The 14,259-nt window shown below is 34.7% G+C and overlaps 1 protein-coding gene across 1 annotated transcript; it reads left to right on the top strand.

Annotated features, from left to right (window-relative positions):
* The first annotated feature begins 362 nt into the window (after window positions 1-362).
* Window positions 363-14,129, top strand: Abp1 (Actin binding protein 1). Its single transcript, XM_076122434.1, has 9 exons — window positions 363-561; window positions 1,033-1,204; window positions 4,450-4,687; window positions 6,104-6,201; window positions 6,329-6,408; window positions 6,689-6,853; window positions 7,211-7,809; window positions 9,846-9,941; window positions 10,608-14,129. The coding sequence occupies exons 1-9, from the start codon at window positions 479-481 to the stop codon at window positions 10,757-10,759; spliced, it is 1,683 nt and encodes a 560-aa protein (XP_075978549.1). The 5' UTR covers window positions 363-478; the 3' UTR covers window positions 10,760-14,129.
* Window positions 14,130-14,259: the final 130 nt, after the last annotated feature.

Here is a 14,259-nt window from a genome sequence, read left to right as displayed (position 1 = left end):
AATCTTTTTCTTTGAAATACGAGGGGGAATCTTGAGGACGCCTATGAATAATAAATTAGCAAGATAGATTGTTTCTAAACAGAAAATATGGCGGTGAATTTTGCTAGGCGCTTTTTATTTTCGTATACAGACCGCGGTCTTTTGTGCGACTAAAATAAGCGGTCACATTAACTACATCTGTGTGGTATTAATACAAATAAGATTATTTTTACGAAGATTTATCAAAATTATATGATTTTAAGCAAATTGTTATTTTATTTTAGATAACGTACATATAGCCGTGTTCTTTTATATTCAACCAGATTTTTTTTATTGGCAACAAATTGTTTAGCTGTCACAAAGTTCAAAAACCTTTGCTGGCTTTTTTATCTGTGGCAGAAATTGTTGTGAGTCAGGCGATCTATCGGCGTTTTATTTTGCTTTTTTCCTGCAATTCAGCTTCTTTATTTCGCGTATGAGCTAGTACAAATAATGTAAGATGGCTATAAATTTAGATAAACACAAACAGGCATTAGTGGCTGGGTGGAAGGACGTATTAGACGAGAAATCTGAAACCAACTGGTAAGTAAAAATTTTGGTATCACCGACCTACTTGCTGGGGAAATTAAATTAACAGTCGTCGCTGATTAAAATGATGAATTGAATTAATTAGCGTGGCGTTTTCAAAGGTCCTTATTAATGGTGACAATGACTCCAAGTGCAGTCAGTGCGTTCACCTGCATGCGTAATTGCATACCATTTACCAAAAGCAGTTCTATGAAATTGATTGCTTGTGAAAACGATCTTGTCGAAAAAGTTGTAAGTGGTATGCCGTCCTGATTTCTTAACTTGTTCAATTACTTCCGTATGCATATAAACCTCCTTGAATTAACAGTTCAGTGATTCATTATAAACGGTAACTTTGCTAAGTTTAGGCAATCTCGTAAGTCTGATTATTTACTTACATAATCTATGATAATTTATTCTGTGACTCATAATAATAGATTAGCTAGAATAAGCCTATTTGATTTTATGAAACCTGTTTTTTTTCAGGGCCTTATTTGGTTACGATGGTATGACAAATGATTTAAAGTTTGTCAGCAAAGGTGATGGAGGGTTGACAGAGCTGATAGATGAGTTCAACAGTGGGAAAATTCAGTATGCATTCCTCAAAGTTGATGTACCAAACGGGAGCATATCCAAATATGTACTTGTCAACTGGCAGGTAAGAATAATCCACCATAGATAAGATAATAATGTTTTTTTACTGCCTCATGATAAAGGTATTTATCAAGTGGTGTATCAATGTTCTTTTGTGTAAATAATGAGTGTTACAAGGGCCTGATATGAATTATGAAGAGAAAGTGATTCATATACCCACTAGTATTGTAATGGGCTTGACTTAGTTGTCTAAGTTTAATTTATCAGATACTCTACTAATGATCTCATTGTATTATTTTGAGCAAAGTTTTTGTAGGGTAGCCTGCAAGAAAATGTATAGTCAAAATACATGAAAATGTAAATCATCTTAAAATGCCAAGCACTCATCTTAAATGTGCCACTGGGAAAGTCTCGGGGTTAATCTTAGGAAAGTAATTTTTAAACACTTTTATACAATATCATAGAAAAGATCTATATTTGAGACAAAAATATACAGTGTAATATGTCATCAAATAATCTATGAAATTGATTACTAAATGGCTTATGCAAAATCAAAGTCTCGCTTGTCTACATAACTAGTACAGGGTCAGATAAAAATCTTAAGTTTCTAACTTTATGTTGAAACACAAGAGTATACTACTGAAACAAGTATTATTTAAAGCAGAATAAAAATAAATTTAGTTAATTACTGTCTCAACTATTACATTAAATAAAATATAAATTAATTTCTACTGCCTTTATGGGATGATTAGTGGTGTATTCAACTGATAACTGTGAGATTTACATTCAGGTTGGACATAGTGCTATAGGGTATTTTTTCTAATTCCTGTAAAATTATTCTCAATGGTAGCCTAGGGTTTGGCAACATGCCCGGTTTATAGCAATAGACTTGCCCCTATTACATGGGACGAACATAGTAAATAGCAAAATGTGGTTGTATTTCTCACACCTCTGACTGAATCTTCAGGAATAACTGAGTAATTAATATAATCCATTTCTGTCCCACTGCAAGGCAAGGGTCCCCCCCACAATGAAGGTAGGGTTAAGCCTGAGTCCATACCATTATCATATAAGATGAAATTCAACAACAAGGAAATACAAAACTATTATTATTATATTAATAGAATACAATATAAATAATTAAATAAAATTATAGTAGGTACATAATAATATAAATGAGAAATAATAATGTTGATACAATTCATCATTTATTTTTAGTATCAGTTATTTTATTGCATCATATCTTTTGTTCTCTGTTTCATAATTATACAACCATTTGTACTGGGTAAACTATTCCTATTGTTATTGGCGTATGAATTCATGATTGTCTCATTGCTTTGGCTGTTTCTTCATTAAAATATTTGTGTGGATATCACACATGATTTTATTCACACACAATATGAAGCTGTATGATAGTGTTTCTTAGATTTGAATATAATTAAGTCTAGTTTGAGTTAGTCTTTAATTCCAAAACATGTTTCATTTACTTAGCTACTTCCTCAACTTAAATTTATCATAATTATAATTTCCGTGCACACTTTAGTTTCGTTACGGGTAAAAGAGGGTCCTCTCGCATATGCGCCCTATGACATCTAGTTTAGTAGACTATTTCGTTTTGATCTTCAATGTACAAGTATTTTTAATTAGGTATAAGTTAATGCATTAAATCTAGTGGCCGTACCGTCAGGACGGAAATCGTTGTCGTATATTTTACTTCAAGAATTAAATAGCAACTTTTAAGCGGTAAAAATCTATTACAATGATGCGATGTTTTCTTTATACCTACCTATAGCCAAAATGTTTAAACATTTAAAAAATCTGCAACATTTCAATCTAACTACAAAAAAGTCTAGCAAAGTTTAATTATAAAGCCTTGTTGCAATTGGCCAGTGTGAATGCACTCGTTAGTATCGCTACCAGCCCCGTTAGCGCTGCAGGGGAGATAATGTTGATAAGTAAGGTACTTGACTCCGCTGGTAATGAACCTCACTGATAGTGATGCATTCAAGTATTATTATTATATGACTAACTTGTTACGAAACAAATATAGTTATGTAAAATAAAAGTAAATATGAATTTTCTATCAATTTTCGCAATTTGACGTTGTCGTTTTCATCACCATCCTTGCAATAATTTTTATCCGGGAAATTAAGACGTTTTTGCGCCAAGAAAAGCAATCAGACAAGTCGTGGTTGTATATAAATTAATGGTTTAAACAAAGTGAACGGAAGTTGTTTGTATAAGCACTTGAGGCTTAAAACTTAAGTAGATGGTCCATTCGTAGCCAATTCAAAGATTAGTTTGATTTCCAACCAAAATATTTCTTGATCGACGCGTTGTTTCTTGTTTGATAAGCTGGCTGAACAGGTGTCTAATAAAAATGGAAAAATTAAATCTAAATTCAGATTATCAATTATCCTCGAATAAGTAGTCTTTAACACCTATTATCGTAACATTCGAAAATAGATATTAATAATGCGATTATAACATTAATACACGATAACAATAAACGTTTGAAATAAGGAAAATAAGACAATAAACTTATATACAATGATATTTACCTAACTTGTACATAATATTAGAAGCATTTATAATACAGCGAAGGAAAAAAACAAGTAGTAAATAAAATTAATTCGTGCTATGAATAATTAGGTTTTCCTAGAGGAAATAATAAAACTGCAACTCATTATTGTTTATCCAAATATGTGTTAATTAGAAATAAATATTATATGCTTTAACTATAAAATGAATACCAGTTCTTATAGTTAGTTTTTGAAACAATGCAAAGTTGACCGCACTCGACCAGGGAGATGAACTATAGGCCTAAACCATTTGATAACTTTAGAAAATCCAGGTGTTTTGAGCACAATCGGCAGTTAGCCAATAATAGGCCTTCAAGAGATGAGCTCAAGCCAAGTACAAATTCGTGTATTATGGACTGACTTATGAGCCTCGAACAAGCGCGCTTCTAGAAGAAATATGTCCTAGGCCCCTGCTCCATTCGTTCTCGGCTCCTATAGCGTTAGATCCATTATAAGGAGCATATGTCTCTAGACATGTCAAGCGAAGCCGGGCGATTTTACGTGACGTATCGGACTGCATCGTGTCAAGTTCGGCAACGTCGCATCATTTCACCCGATATCTCGCGGACGACATTTGTCGTAGGACATTTGTACTCTGGTCTATAATACTATTAGGACTTATACGAATAGCAGGTCCTTTTTCTTTCCGAAGGTTGCTTAACTTTGATCAAACATTCGTAATATTCTGTTAAGAAATAATATGCTGAAGTGTGTTGTTCTTCCTCAGGGTGAAGGTGCACCGACAGTTCGCAAAGGATCATGTGCGAATCACTTGAAGCAAGTGGCGAGTTTCTTCCACGGCTTTCACTTGACGATGCACGCGCGGACCGAAGACGATCTTGATGAGAAAGTCATCCAAGACAAGCTGGCGAAGGCCGGCTCGGCGTTCAACTTCAAGACCAGCCGGCCCGAGGAAATTCCGCCTAGTGGACCCGTTGGAACTGTTTATCAGAAAGTTAACCCAGGTAAGAGAAACTAAATGTAAGTAGATATCAGTACCGCGATTCTCTGCCACTATCGGCTACCGAACCGGCTAGCTATCGAAAAATTTTGTATCACATGCGTTACAGCGCCTCTAGCGGGCGTCGTAGAAACTATTTCTGCAGAACCTACATTTTAAATGCTAAACTCGTGATACTCGAATGTACCGATTGTACAGAATCGCGCTGCAGATTGTTGTCACATTAGGTGTATCGTATAGTTGTACTCGCGTTAGTGGTAATTTCTCCGCTGCTGTATATTGATAGCGTGATAATTTGTAAGCAAATTCTCGAAAATGCTTTTTGATTAAGTACATTAGAGTTGGTTTTGTTTTGTTAGATTCCAAAAGATCAGAAATAATGGTATTACAAAAAGGGTCATTTTTTGACCCGCGCTATTTTATCACGAATTAAAAAAAGGTGATAAGGTAAGGGTTTTTACTTCTGTCTCAACTAAACTTATGACTTTCTCATTTCAAAAGTACGCTGTACACCTAGACAATTATACCTAGGAAGTATACAGTCCATGACGCCAGCTCATACCCTCACAGTGACCAACATGCCGACTAAACCACATTGGCACTTTGTTTACACATATAGCAATAACAACATTGTTTCACTCTAGTTATTTACTTGTTATTCTTAGTAAATATCAACAATAGGCCCGGCTAGACTCAGTGGTTCACAAGACTTCAGTCTATAGTGTATTCGCGCGAGCTCAACAAACGTACAGTGGGTTAAGCACATTAACCGCGGACGTAAAGTAGATGGGTGACCGTTTAGTGTAGTCGATTGAGGGTCTAAATGCTTCGGAACGCACGTTAAAACTCGGTTGCAGTCGTTAAGCCATGTCAAAGGCTTTCCGGCGGCTTGAAAAATTTTGACACTTGGTTGACTAATAACTGTATTATAAATAAATGATAAATACTATTGTATTTTTAAAGAAATGTTAAGATTTAAGTAATAAAATGACTGCTACTGTTATGAACCAGTATTATCAAGTCATTATGTCTAAGAAAGTCGCGGAAGAGATTAAAAGGAGGAAGAATAGTTTAAGGAGAGGTATTGACGTTTTTTTATTACTTTCTTATAACTTTTGTAGGCACAGCTTGAACTGTTAATTAAATGATAATTTTATAATATGTTTTCTATAAGAATAAGTGGTCCTCCATCTTTGGTCAATTCTTAACTACTTTCATCGTTTTATACATCTATCTATTCAAAAGAACGGCTATGATATTTAAACCGCTTTGATTTGTTTAAATGGTATAAAGACTGTCTTTAGTTCCTGTCTCGTTCGTCGAAATTATTCTCCTGGATATAAGCTGTATTTCAATAATATTTTCTTATTACGAATACTTAATACGACGATTCAACTAAAACCTGAAAATATTTTTGCAGTTCAAGAAATCAATTCAAAGGAGAGGGATCAATTTTGGTTGAAAGAAGAACAAGAAGAAAAGAAACGGGTCGAAGCCGAGAGGAAAAGAAGAGAAGAGGTAATGTAGTTTTGTCTCTTTCAAACATAATCATTTTTATCAGGTTCAAAAGATTGATTCCTTAAAAAAGGTTTTTGAATAACATTCTTGCCATGTGTAGTTTTAAATAAGTTGTATTCTTCTTTAGGAAAAGAGGAAAGCAGAAGAAGCAGCGAGAAAAAGAGATGAACTCGAAGCGGAAAGGAGGGCAAAAGCGGAGCAAGAGAAGTGAGTATTTGTGTAAATCTGGGGTAATAATATTTGTTCTCATGTGTCTATCTACCGACTTAATATTTTCTATATGATTCAGTCTAGTGTTTACTCTTCAGCATCAATACGTTTTTTTTATGTTTTTAAAACTGTATAGTACCTAACTACCTAAGTACACCTATTATGCAGTTCATTCAAAGTATTTAACTTTGTATTCGTATTTTCTTACCTAGGAGAAAATCTCATGTATTGCTCGTCTCATTATTATTATCTTATTAATAAGCATATATCCGCGCAGGCCGGTCCGCGCCGCATCCCCCACGGGCGCGGGCGGGGTGAGCGCCAGTGAGGCGCTGCGGCGCCAGCGCTCGGCCGAGGCGCGCCAGCTCATCGGCGCCTCCACCGCCGCCGCACGAGCCATGTTCCAGCAGAACCTGGCGCAGGGACAACTTAACACCACCAGGTAACACGTACACACAAACAAGTCAACGGACACATACCCAGTTACCCACAAAAGCAAAAATACATGCAAGGCATACGCACCTGCAAATAAAAATGGCAGAAACACGTGCAAACTGCGTGCACACATATATTATTATAGGGTGTCTAAGACCCGTTGATATTAAAATTTCTATTTTTTAGATTCTTCTAAAACTGTAAATGCAAGTTCTTATTTCGAAAATTATCTTTATGCAACACTGACATACTCTAGTTCTGAAACCTATACCGTCTGACTATCCTGAACCCTATAGGTCAAGATTTCAACATTTTTCGACTACCTACTTATATAATAACTAAACAAGCACTTTTTCCTTCACAGATCGAACTCAAATACACCAGAAAAACCAGTCCGCAGTTCGGTAATCGCACAAAGGATCAACACATTCACTCAAGCGCAATCACCTCAACCGACATCACCCGTCAAATCACCGATCAAGATTGAGCCAAAAATCACTATACCAGAAGTTAAAAATGAAGAGGAACCGGCCAAAAGTCCTTTGAAAAACATCGATAAAATCAAAATGAGCCTTGAAAGCCCTTCACAGATACAATACGAACCAATTATCGATCCATCCGTTGACTTAAGCCCTAGTACAGAAAACGAGCCGTCGTCATTCAGTGCCATTGCTTACTCAGAATATAAGGAAGAAAATTCGTATAGAGATATTGAACCTTTGAAGCAAAGTGAACCGATGATCAAACAGAACATTCTAGAGAATGATATGTTTGACGCTTCGTATTCTAGTTCTAATGAGAACGATGATGACGACAGCGACAATAAGTTTAGTACGATCAAACGGTCGCCGTATAGTAAGAACAATGTGACTGATGAGAATGAACGCTCCGAGTTGAGTCGACAGAACACTGTTATAGAGAATGTCAATTATAAGAAGGAGCCTAATGGAAATACGCATGATGGTAAGATATTTTGTCGAAAATTATTATTATATTTGGCCGATAATAAGTGTCAGATAACTTACCTGCTAAATAAAGTGACAACAGATGTATAAAAACAACTTGAAATTTTTTATCTGATAGCTGTCTGATAGATATCCAGGAGAAGTGAAACTGGCCTATGTGTTATCAAAAAAATTGTCATGGCATTTAGATTTTGTTGCATACCCTGTTGCTCTCACCGGTCGGTAAACTTAGGCAATCTTTAACTTTCCATAGAAAGATAGCTGCTTCGTGATATTTGAACTGTGTGTTTCCGTGCTTAGGTGGCCACGTAAAACTTGCGTCGGTTTGAACACCTCTGACACTAGGTTGATCAATTACCATACGATGAATAAATAATAAAATAATTCTTATTATTTATTTATGAAGCAATATTAATTCATCTTGAAGAAAACGGTTTACAAACGCAGGGGCCGAAACAAGTTCCGAGGTCGAAAATACTGATTTTACTGACCAAAAATTCAAAAATACTGACCAAATACAGACCATTTCTAAACCGTTTTTCAGGTGAATGGTGTGAAATAACAAAAAATACAGTCGAATTGAGAAGTCAAAATCCTTTTTTTAAGACTGTTAAAAAGCTTATTTTCGGTTATTGGTCTCCACCATCCCCGTAGTCAACCAGCATCGCCTTTTTAGTGTGTTAAAAAGCTTTGTTAATAAAGTTTTCAATCAGGTCTTACGAGTTTTCAATCAGGTCTTACGAGTTTTCCGTCAGGTCTTACGAATTTTCAATCAGGTCTTACGAGTTTTCAATCAGGTCTTAAGAATTTTCAATCAGGTCTTACGAAGTTTCGCAAAAGTGCGCAACGGCGCTAAAGAATTTTCACTTCAAAAATATTGATTTCAAAAAAATAGTAAATTTTAATTTGCTGTTCTATTGAAGTCATGTGATGCTTCAATACATGTATATGTTACTGTAAAAGCCCGAACTGTGGTAAATCCTAAGATTTTCCAGTATAACCTAAGATTCGCCAACTCTCAATGGTAAAAGTCCGAACAATTTACTTTTATTTCGAACTTTTACCTCTATTCACTTGATGATGTCGAGATGTCGCCGGAGCCCCGCTTCGCGGTGTGCTTTCCTACATTGCATTGCATTCCTGCTGGGTGGTTTAAAAAAAAATAACGACAAAGGCTAATGTGTATTACCTCAGCCTTCTAACCTAACTTACCCATGTCGCTTTGCCCAAAACTCCTTCTTTATAACTATGTTACGGTATATAATTATACCGTTACATAGTTATGAAGAAGGAGTTTTGTATATACTGTATATGTAACAGTTTTTAAACTCCGGCTTGTTCGGACTTTTACCATTGAGAGTTGGTAAATCTTAGGTTTTAACTTAAAATCTTAGGATTTACCACTGTTCGGGCTTTTACAGTAACATATATATTACGCAGATCATCAACATAATATCGAGCATCCAAAGCAGCCCTCTGATATGATTACTGGGCAAATCGAGAATGTAAGATTGGCCAACAGCAAAGGAAAACAAAAAAAAAACGTGTGTGAGTTTGGAAAAATACTGACAATACTGACCGATTTTCTAAAATACTGACTTTTACTGACCAGGTCCAAAAATACTGACTTTTACTGACTTTACTGACCTGTTTCGGCCCCTGCAAACGTGTTGAAATCTCTTCACCACTGTGAAAACTAATGAAATTTCTCACGCAAGTAATGTATACTGAGATCATGACTTTGATATTAAGTGTTAAGAACGTTAACACTTCATTGAACGCGCTTAGAAATTGTTTGTTTTTTCTCAACTATTACGAATGACTAATTAAAGATTCCATTTTGTTTGAGTTAAACACTTGATCTCATTTCATCTTACATTGTTTCATTTTACATTGCCTATGTGGCGCAGTTGTTAAGGTCGCCACGACGCAACCATTGCGTCGTAAAGTCGTGGGTTTGATTTCCACACGGGACATATGCTGGTGGCAGTCGTGATGATTAAGTTTAGTTAAAAGTGTGGATAAATGTTTCAGATATTTCGCCCGAGGCGTTGGAGGAAGAAGCGATATACGAGGACCTTGATGACGACCCAGGACTTACTGCCAGAGCGTTGTATGACTATCAAGCTGGTAAGTACCATTAGTACTTTTATTTCATACTTACGAATATGTATGACTCTTCAATGAAATTTCAGAGTGCAGTATTAGCATACTTTTCCTCTTTTACGAAGATTATTGAATTTTACAGTGAAGGGTTACTCTTACCAATATTTTAATTGAATAAGGGTCATTGTCTTGTAGTTTATTCTCGTGTACAGAGAATGAATGCATTGAGTATACGTATGTAAAATCACATTGTTTTCGTGGTAATAAGGAACAATTGCAGCAAACTACTTTTGCTAAATTCTTGTCCACACATCTAGTTTTATCTTTGACTAGCTGACCCGCGCAACTTCGCTTGCGTCACATATGAGAGAATGGGTCATAATTTTCCCGCCTTTTGTAACATTTTTTACTTGTACTCTGCTCCTATTGGTCGTAGCGTGATAATATAATAGCCTTCCTCGATAAAGGGCTATCTAACATTGAAATATTTTTTCCAATTGGACCAGTAGTTCCTGAGATTAGCGCGTTCAAACAAACAAACTTCAGCTTCATAATATTAGTATTGAAGTATTTTAGTCAAGTTTCAAGATCATTGGTATCTGCCTAGCGCCTAGTCCCATGAGAATAGGCGTAATTCTGTGTGTGTCCAGTTTAATGTTAAACTTTTTTTTTCATTTATAATATCCACAGCGGATGAGTCAGAGATCACCTTCGACCCGGGCGACATAATCACTCACATAGAACAGATCGACGCGGGCTGGTGGCAAGGCCTGGGGCCACACGGCGTGTTCGGACTGTTCCCCGCCAACTACGTCGAGCTACTGCCTTGTCAACCGCGTTGAGAGAACTCATTAAGTCTCAGTCACGTGTGGGTATGATATTTGATAACATACAAACTAGTTTTATCCGGTATACGATTTTCATTGTTAAGTAGAAGCGTACGAAGTGGCGTTCTTTGGTCATATTGGTTATTCTTTGGTTATTGATCATCTTTGGAAAAAAATGCTTTCGTCTTTTTATGAGCAGATTAAGGTAGTTCTTACTCGATTGTCGTACCCAAAGTAAGGGAAATTTGTATTTTCTTACTTCTGAAACTGAAATGTACTGAATACCTAACTACGTAGCGTGTTCCAATTAGGTAAACTTTTTTGAGAGTTTCATTTTATTCGTAATACGCACAAAGAAAATTATCAGATTTTTTATTCCTGATTTTTATATAAATATTTTAATGACGGAAAAGCCCTTATTTCTGCTGACAATAATTGTTTAATCTGAAAATGAAAACTATCCAGTATTTTATTCAACATTTCAAATATCATACCCACACACAATCAATAAGGTTATTCCAATAATAAATGTAATGTATGACGATGTGTAACGATGTGTAAACACTGAGAGAATGTAAACAACTAATATTAAGGACTGATGCATGCATTCATGTAATCGTTATATGCATAGCTGAGTACTACATTACAATCAGAAAGAGCATTGAGCCTGTATTTTATGAAGGAGCTCGATCTATAATATACTGCGTGCATGTATACATACGTTAGAAAGTGTTATTTCGTTCTACGCATATATGCTATGCGTATGAGTATATTATTTTGTAACCAAGCATGTATCCGTCGCTGCAGTACTGCCACATAGGTCAGACATGATATAAAAATGCGTAGCGTATTTGAGTATAATATTATGCATAGAAGCTTGCTTAAGTATATCGTACGACCAAAAGGCTTATGTAAACGGACCACTCTCGACTGCGTCCGCGCACGATTTGATTCTTGCGATATTTAATTATAATATCTTGTGAAAACCAACAATTTAAAAATATGTGGTAAGCAATTAGTGATTTTCGCGAGTGGCCTGTTTGTGTAAGCCAGTGCGTAAAGGCCCGCAAGCACAAATAATTTCAAGTTTAAAGATTCATTGCTCTTTCTATTTGTAACTTGTAGTATAGAAAATTAGTTAATTAACTGGGCCGTGTGTATACTAGTCTCTGGTTGACAACTAAACGATTTTCAAGAATTATCAAGTCTAAATACATTAGCGTTAGACTGAACAATTCAATATTAAGATTTATCAATTTCAACATTTCTAAAAATATTCGAATAACATAGGTTCGTAAATTGAAACAGTCCGGTCTTTTTACTCTTGTAAAATAGTTTTATCTATATTGCAACATTGAGCAGTAGAGTTGTAAAAGCAATTTAGACTGTGATGCGAATGAATTTTTCAAAACATTAAATATTTGGATCCAAATTTTATAGATTTAGACATTTTCTATTAAGGAATTACAATAAAATTAGCTGTTTGGTAATGCTATTGGGCTCCGAACTTTACATTGTTATATAAAATTAGCGTTAAAATAGCTATTTAAATGTGAAATTCTTACAATAGCAGTTTTTTAATAGTGATTTCACAATTTACAGCTAATAGTCAGAATTTTCAATAAAATTAAATACATCTTTCTCCTTGCCTAGGTAATATTGACCCGAGAGAATTTAGATGTAAATGAGAGGCCTAACAGCCATCAAAATTATAATAATTACCCGAGACTTGATATGTACTGTTTTGGACCAAGGATTTCAAATTTGAAATGTAACCGACATCTTTTTTATACAAATCTTGATCCTTCAAAGTTGTAAGTAAGAAAGTAAGTTCTAATACAGTGTGTATGGCTTGTTACACATATAACCGGTTCGGCAATATTTATCTAACAACAAAACCGACCACTTACTTTTTAGGTTTGTGGCGATCGGGTTCATCTACACATAATATATCGGTTTTACCGCCTAGGCCGATTGATGCCGAACCGAGTATGTATGATACAAGCTTTTAGCACAACAAATGAGATTAGCAGTGAAATTACTGGAAGGTAAGCCAAATACAATACTCATTACTGGAGTTTACAAAGAGAATAGTGTTTCTCGGTTTATCTTTTTAGAACATAAACTAATGAAAACATGTTGTGTCATGGTGGCGTGTGTATGTCGTTCAAGCTTCCATATTATAAAGCTTGTAATTCCTATTTATCTAAATGATTTAAATATGTATTATGGTTGCTTTAAGGTACTGTTTTATTAATTCGTTTATATTTATTAAGCAATAAGTTTATTTACATGATTAAGTATATTTTAATGAGCTTATAATATAGATAGGCTTAATTTAGTTTCGTAGGTTTTAATTTAATTCTAATGAGTCATTTCGACTGCCATTTATTTATGATTTTTAGGCATTATTGTTATTTCAAGAAAGACTATATTTGCATTTTAAATCGTTGTGCTTATTTATTGCCAACTTAAAAATTGGGGTCGTCGTTTCGGCCAAATTATGAAAATTATTTAAATGTACTCCTTTATTATTAGATTATTATATAGGTTTCAATATTTTGACTGCTTTAATTCTAGTTTGAATTGCATTTTAAATTTTCTAGCTGTACTTAGTTAATTTGTTTGTGGGAGAAATGGGTGATGTATTATTTTATATTTAACACTTATTTAATCAGATTTTTATACTGTTTTGGAATGTTTATCGGATCGTGTATGTAGTGCCAAAATGTCTACAGTTTAAACAATTTTAACAATGGTCACACTATGTCACAAAGTAGGTCAGTTTTGTTATTTGCAAGTTGAATGTTTCCTATTCACGTTAATGTTTCACTTTTATGTTACACTTGTTTCCTATTTTTATGAATAGTTTAGCAGATACATGTACAGTTTAATCTCAGACAACTATTTTCGATTGTACAGTTACAATAGAACAATCACAGATTCACACTGATTAGTTAGCTTATATTCCGTGGACGAGAAAATTTTCAACCACATAGCTTTGTAAGCTTCCGAATAATTTGAGCTACTCATACGCTAGGAATAACTGTCGCTTAAATTGTTTTGCGTAATTTTGTGAGAAGAGATTTTCTCGTTCACGGATTTAGCCTTGCAATATTATATTAAGGAATGTTAGAATCAATGTGCCCCAAATAGGAAATTAACTAAGACTAAGCTTCGCCTTTACCTCTTCTATACATAATAGTAATAAGTGATGTAAGTGAGATGTATTTTTCATATTATGTTTGAAACAGTGTAATGTTCTTGTACCTATATTATTGCAATATAATTTTATGTGTATGGTGCTCCATTGTATTGTAATTTGTAACATAGGTTTACATTTGTATCCTAATATTTTCAAAATAAACAAGTCCTAGATTCCGGATATATTTTGTTTCATTTACGTTGTTGAGAAGATGAGGTATCAATTCCAGTTATATTGTCCAACAAATAAAGTCAGCAAGACCTCCTGAAGAATCAGCTAAAATATTGTTTTTTTGTAGTATTTGTACTAT

This window comes from Anticarsia gemmatalis, chromosome 14 (genome assembly GCF_050436995.1).
Source record: "Anticarsia gemmatalis isolate Benzon Research Colony breed Stoneville strain chromosome 14, ilAntGemm2 primary, whole genome shotgun sequence".
Taxonomy (NCBI): domain Eukaryota; kingdom Metazoa; phylum Arthropoda; class Insecta; order Lepidoptera; family Erebidae; genus Anticarsia; species Anticarsia gemmatalis.
This window is presented reverse-complemented; position numbering and strand designations above follow the sequence as displayed.

Excerpts from the sequence above, each read along its gene's own strand:
- Abp1 (XM_076122434.1), top strand. The coding sequence starts at position 479 with ATGGCTATAAATTTAGATAAACACAAACAGGCATTAGTGGCTGGGTGG. Across the intron at positions 4,688-6,103 it reads TTATCAGAAAGTTAACCCAG|TTCAAGAAATCAATTCAAAG; the intron begins GTAAGAGAAACT and ends ATATTTTTGCAG. Across the intron at positions 6,409-6,688 it reads GCAAAAGCGGAGCAAGAGAA|GCCGGTCCGCGCCGCATCCC; the intron begins GTGAGTATTTGT and ends ATATCCGCGCAG.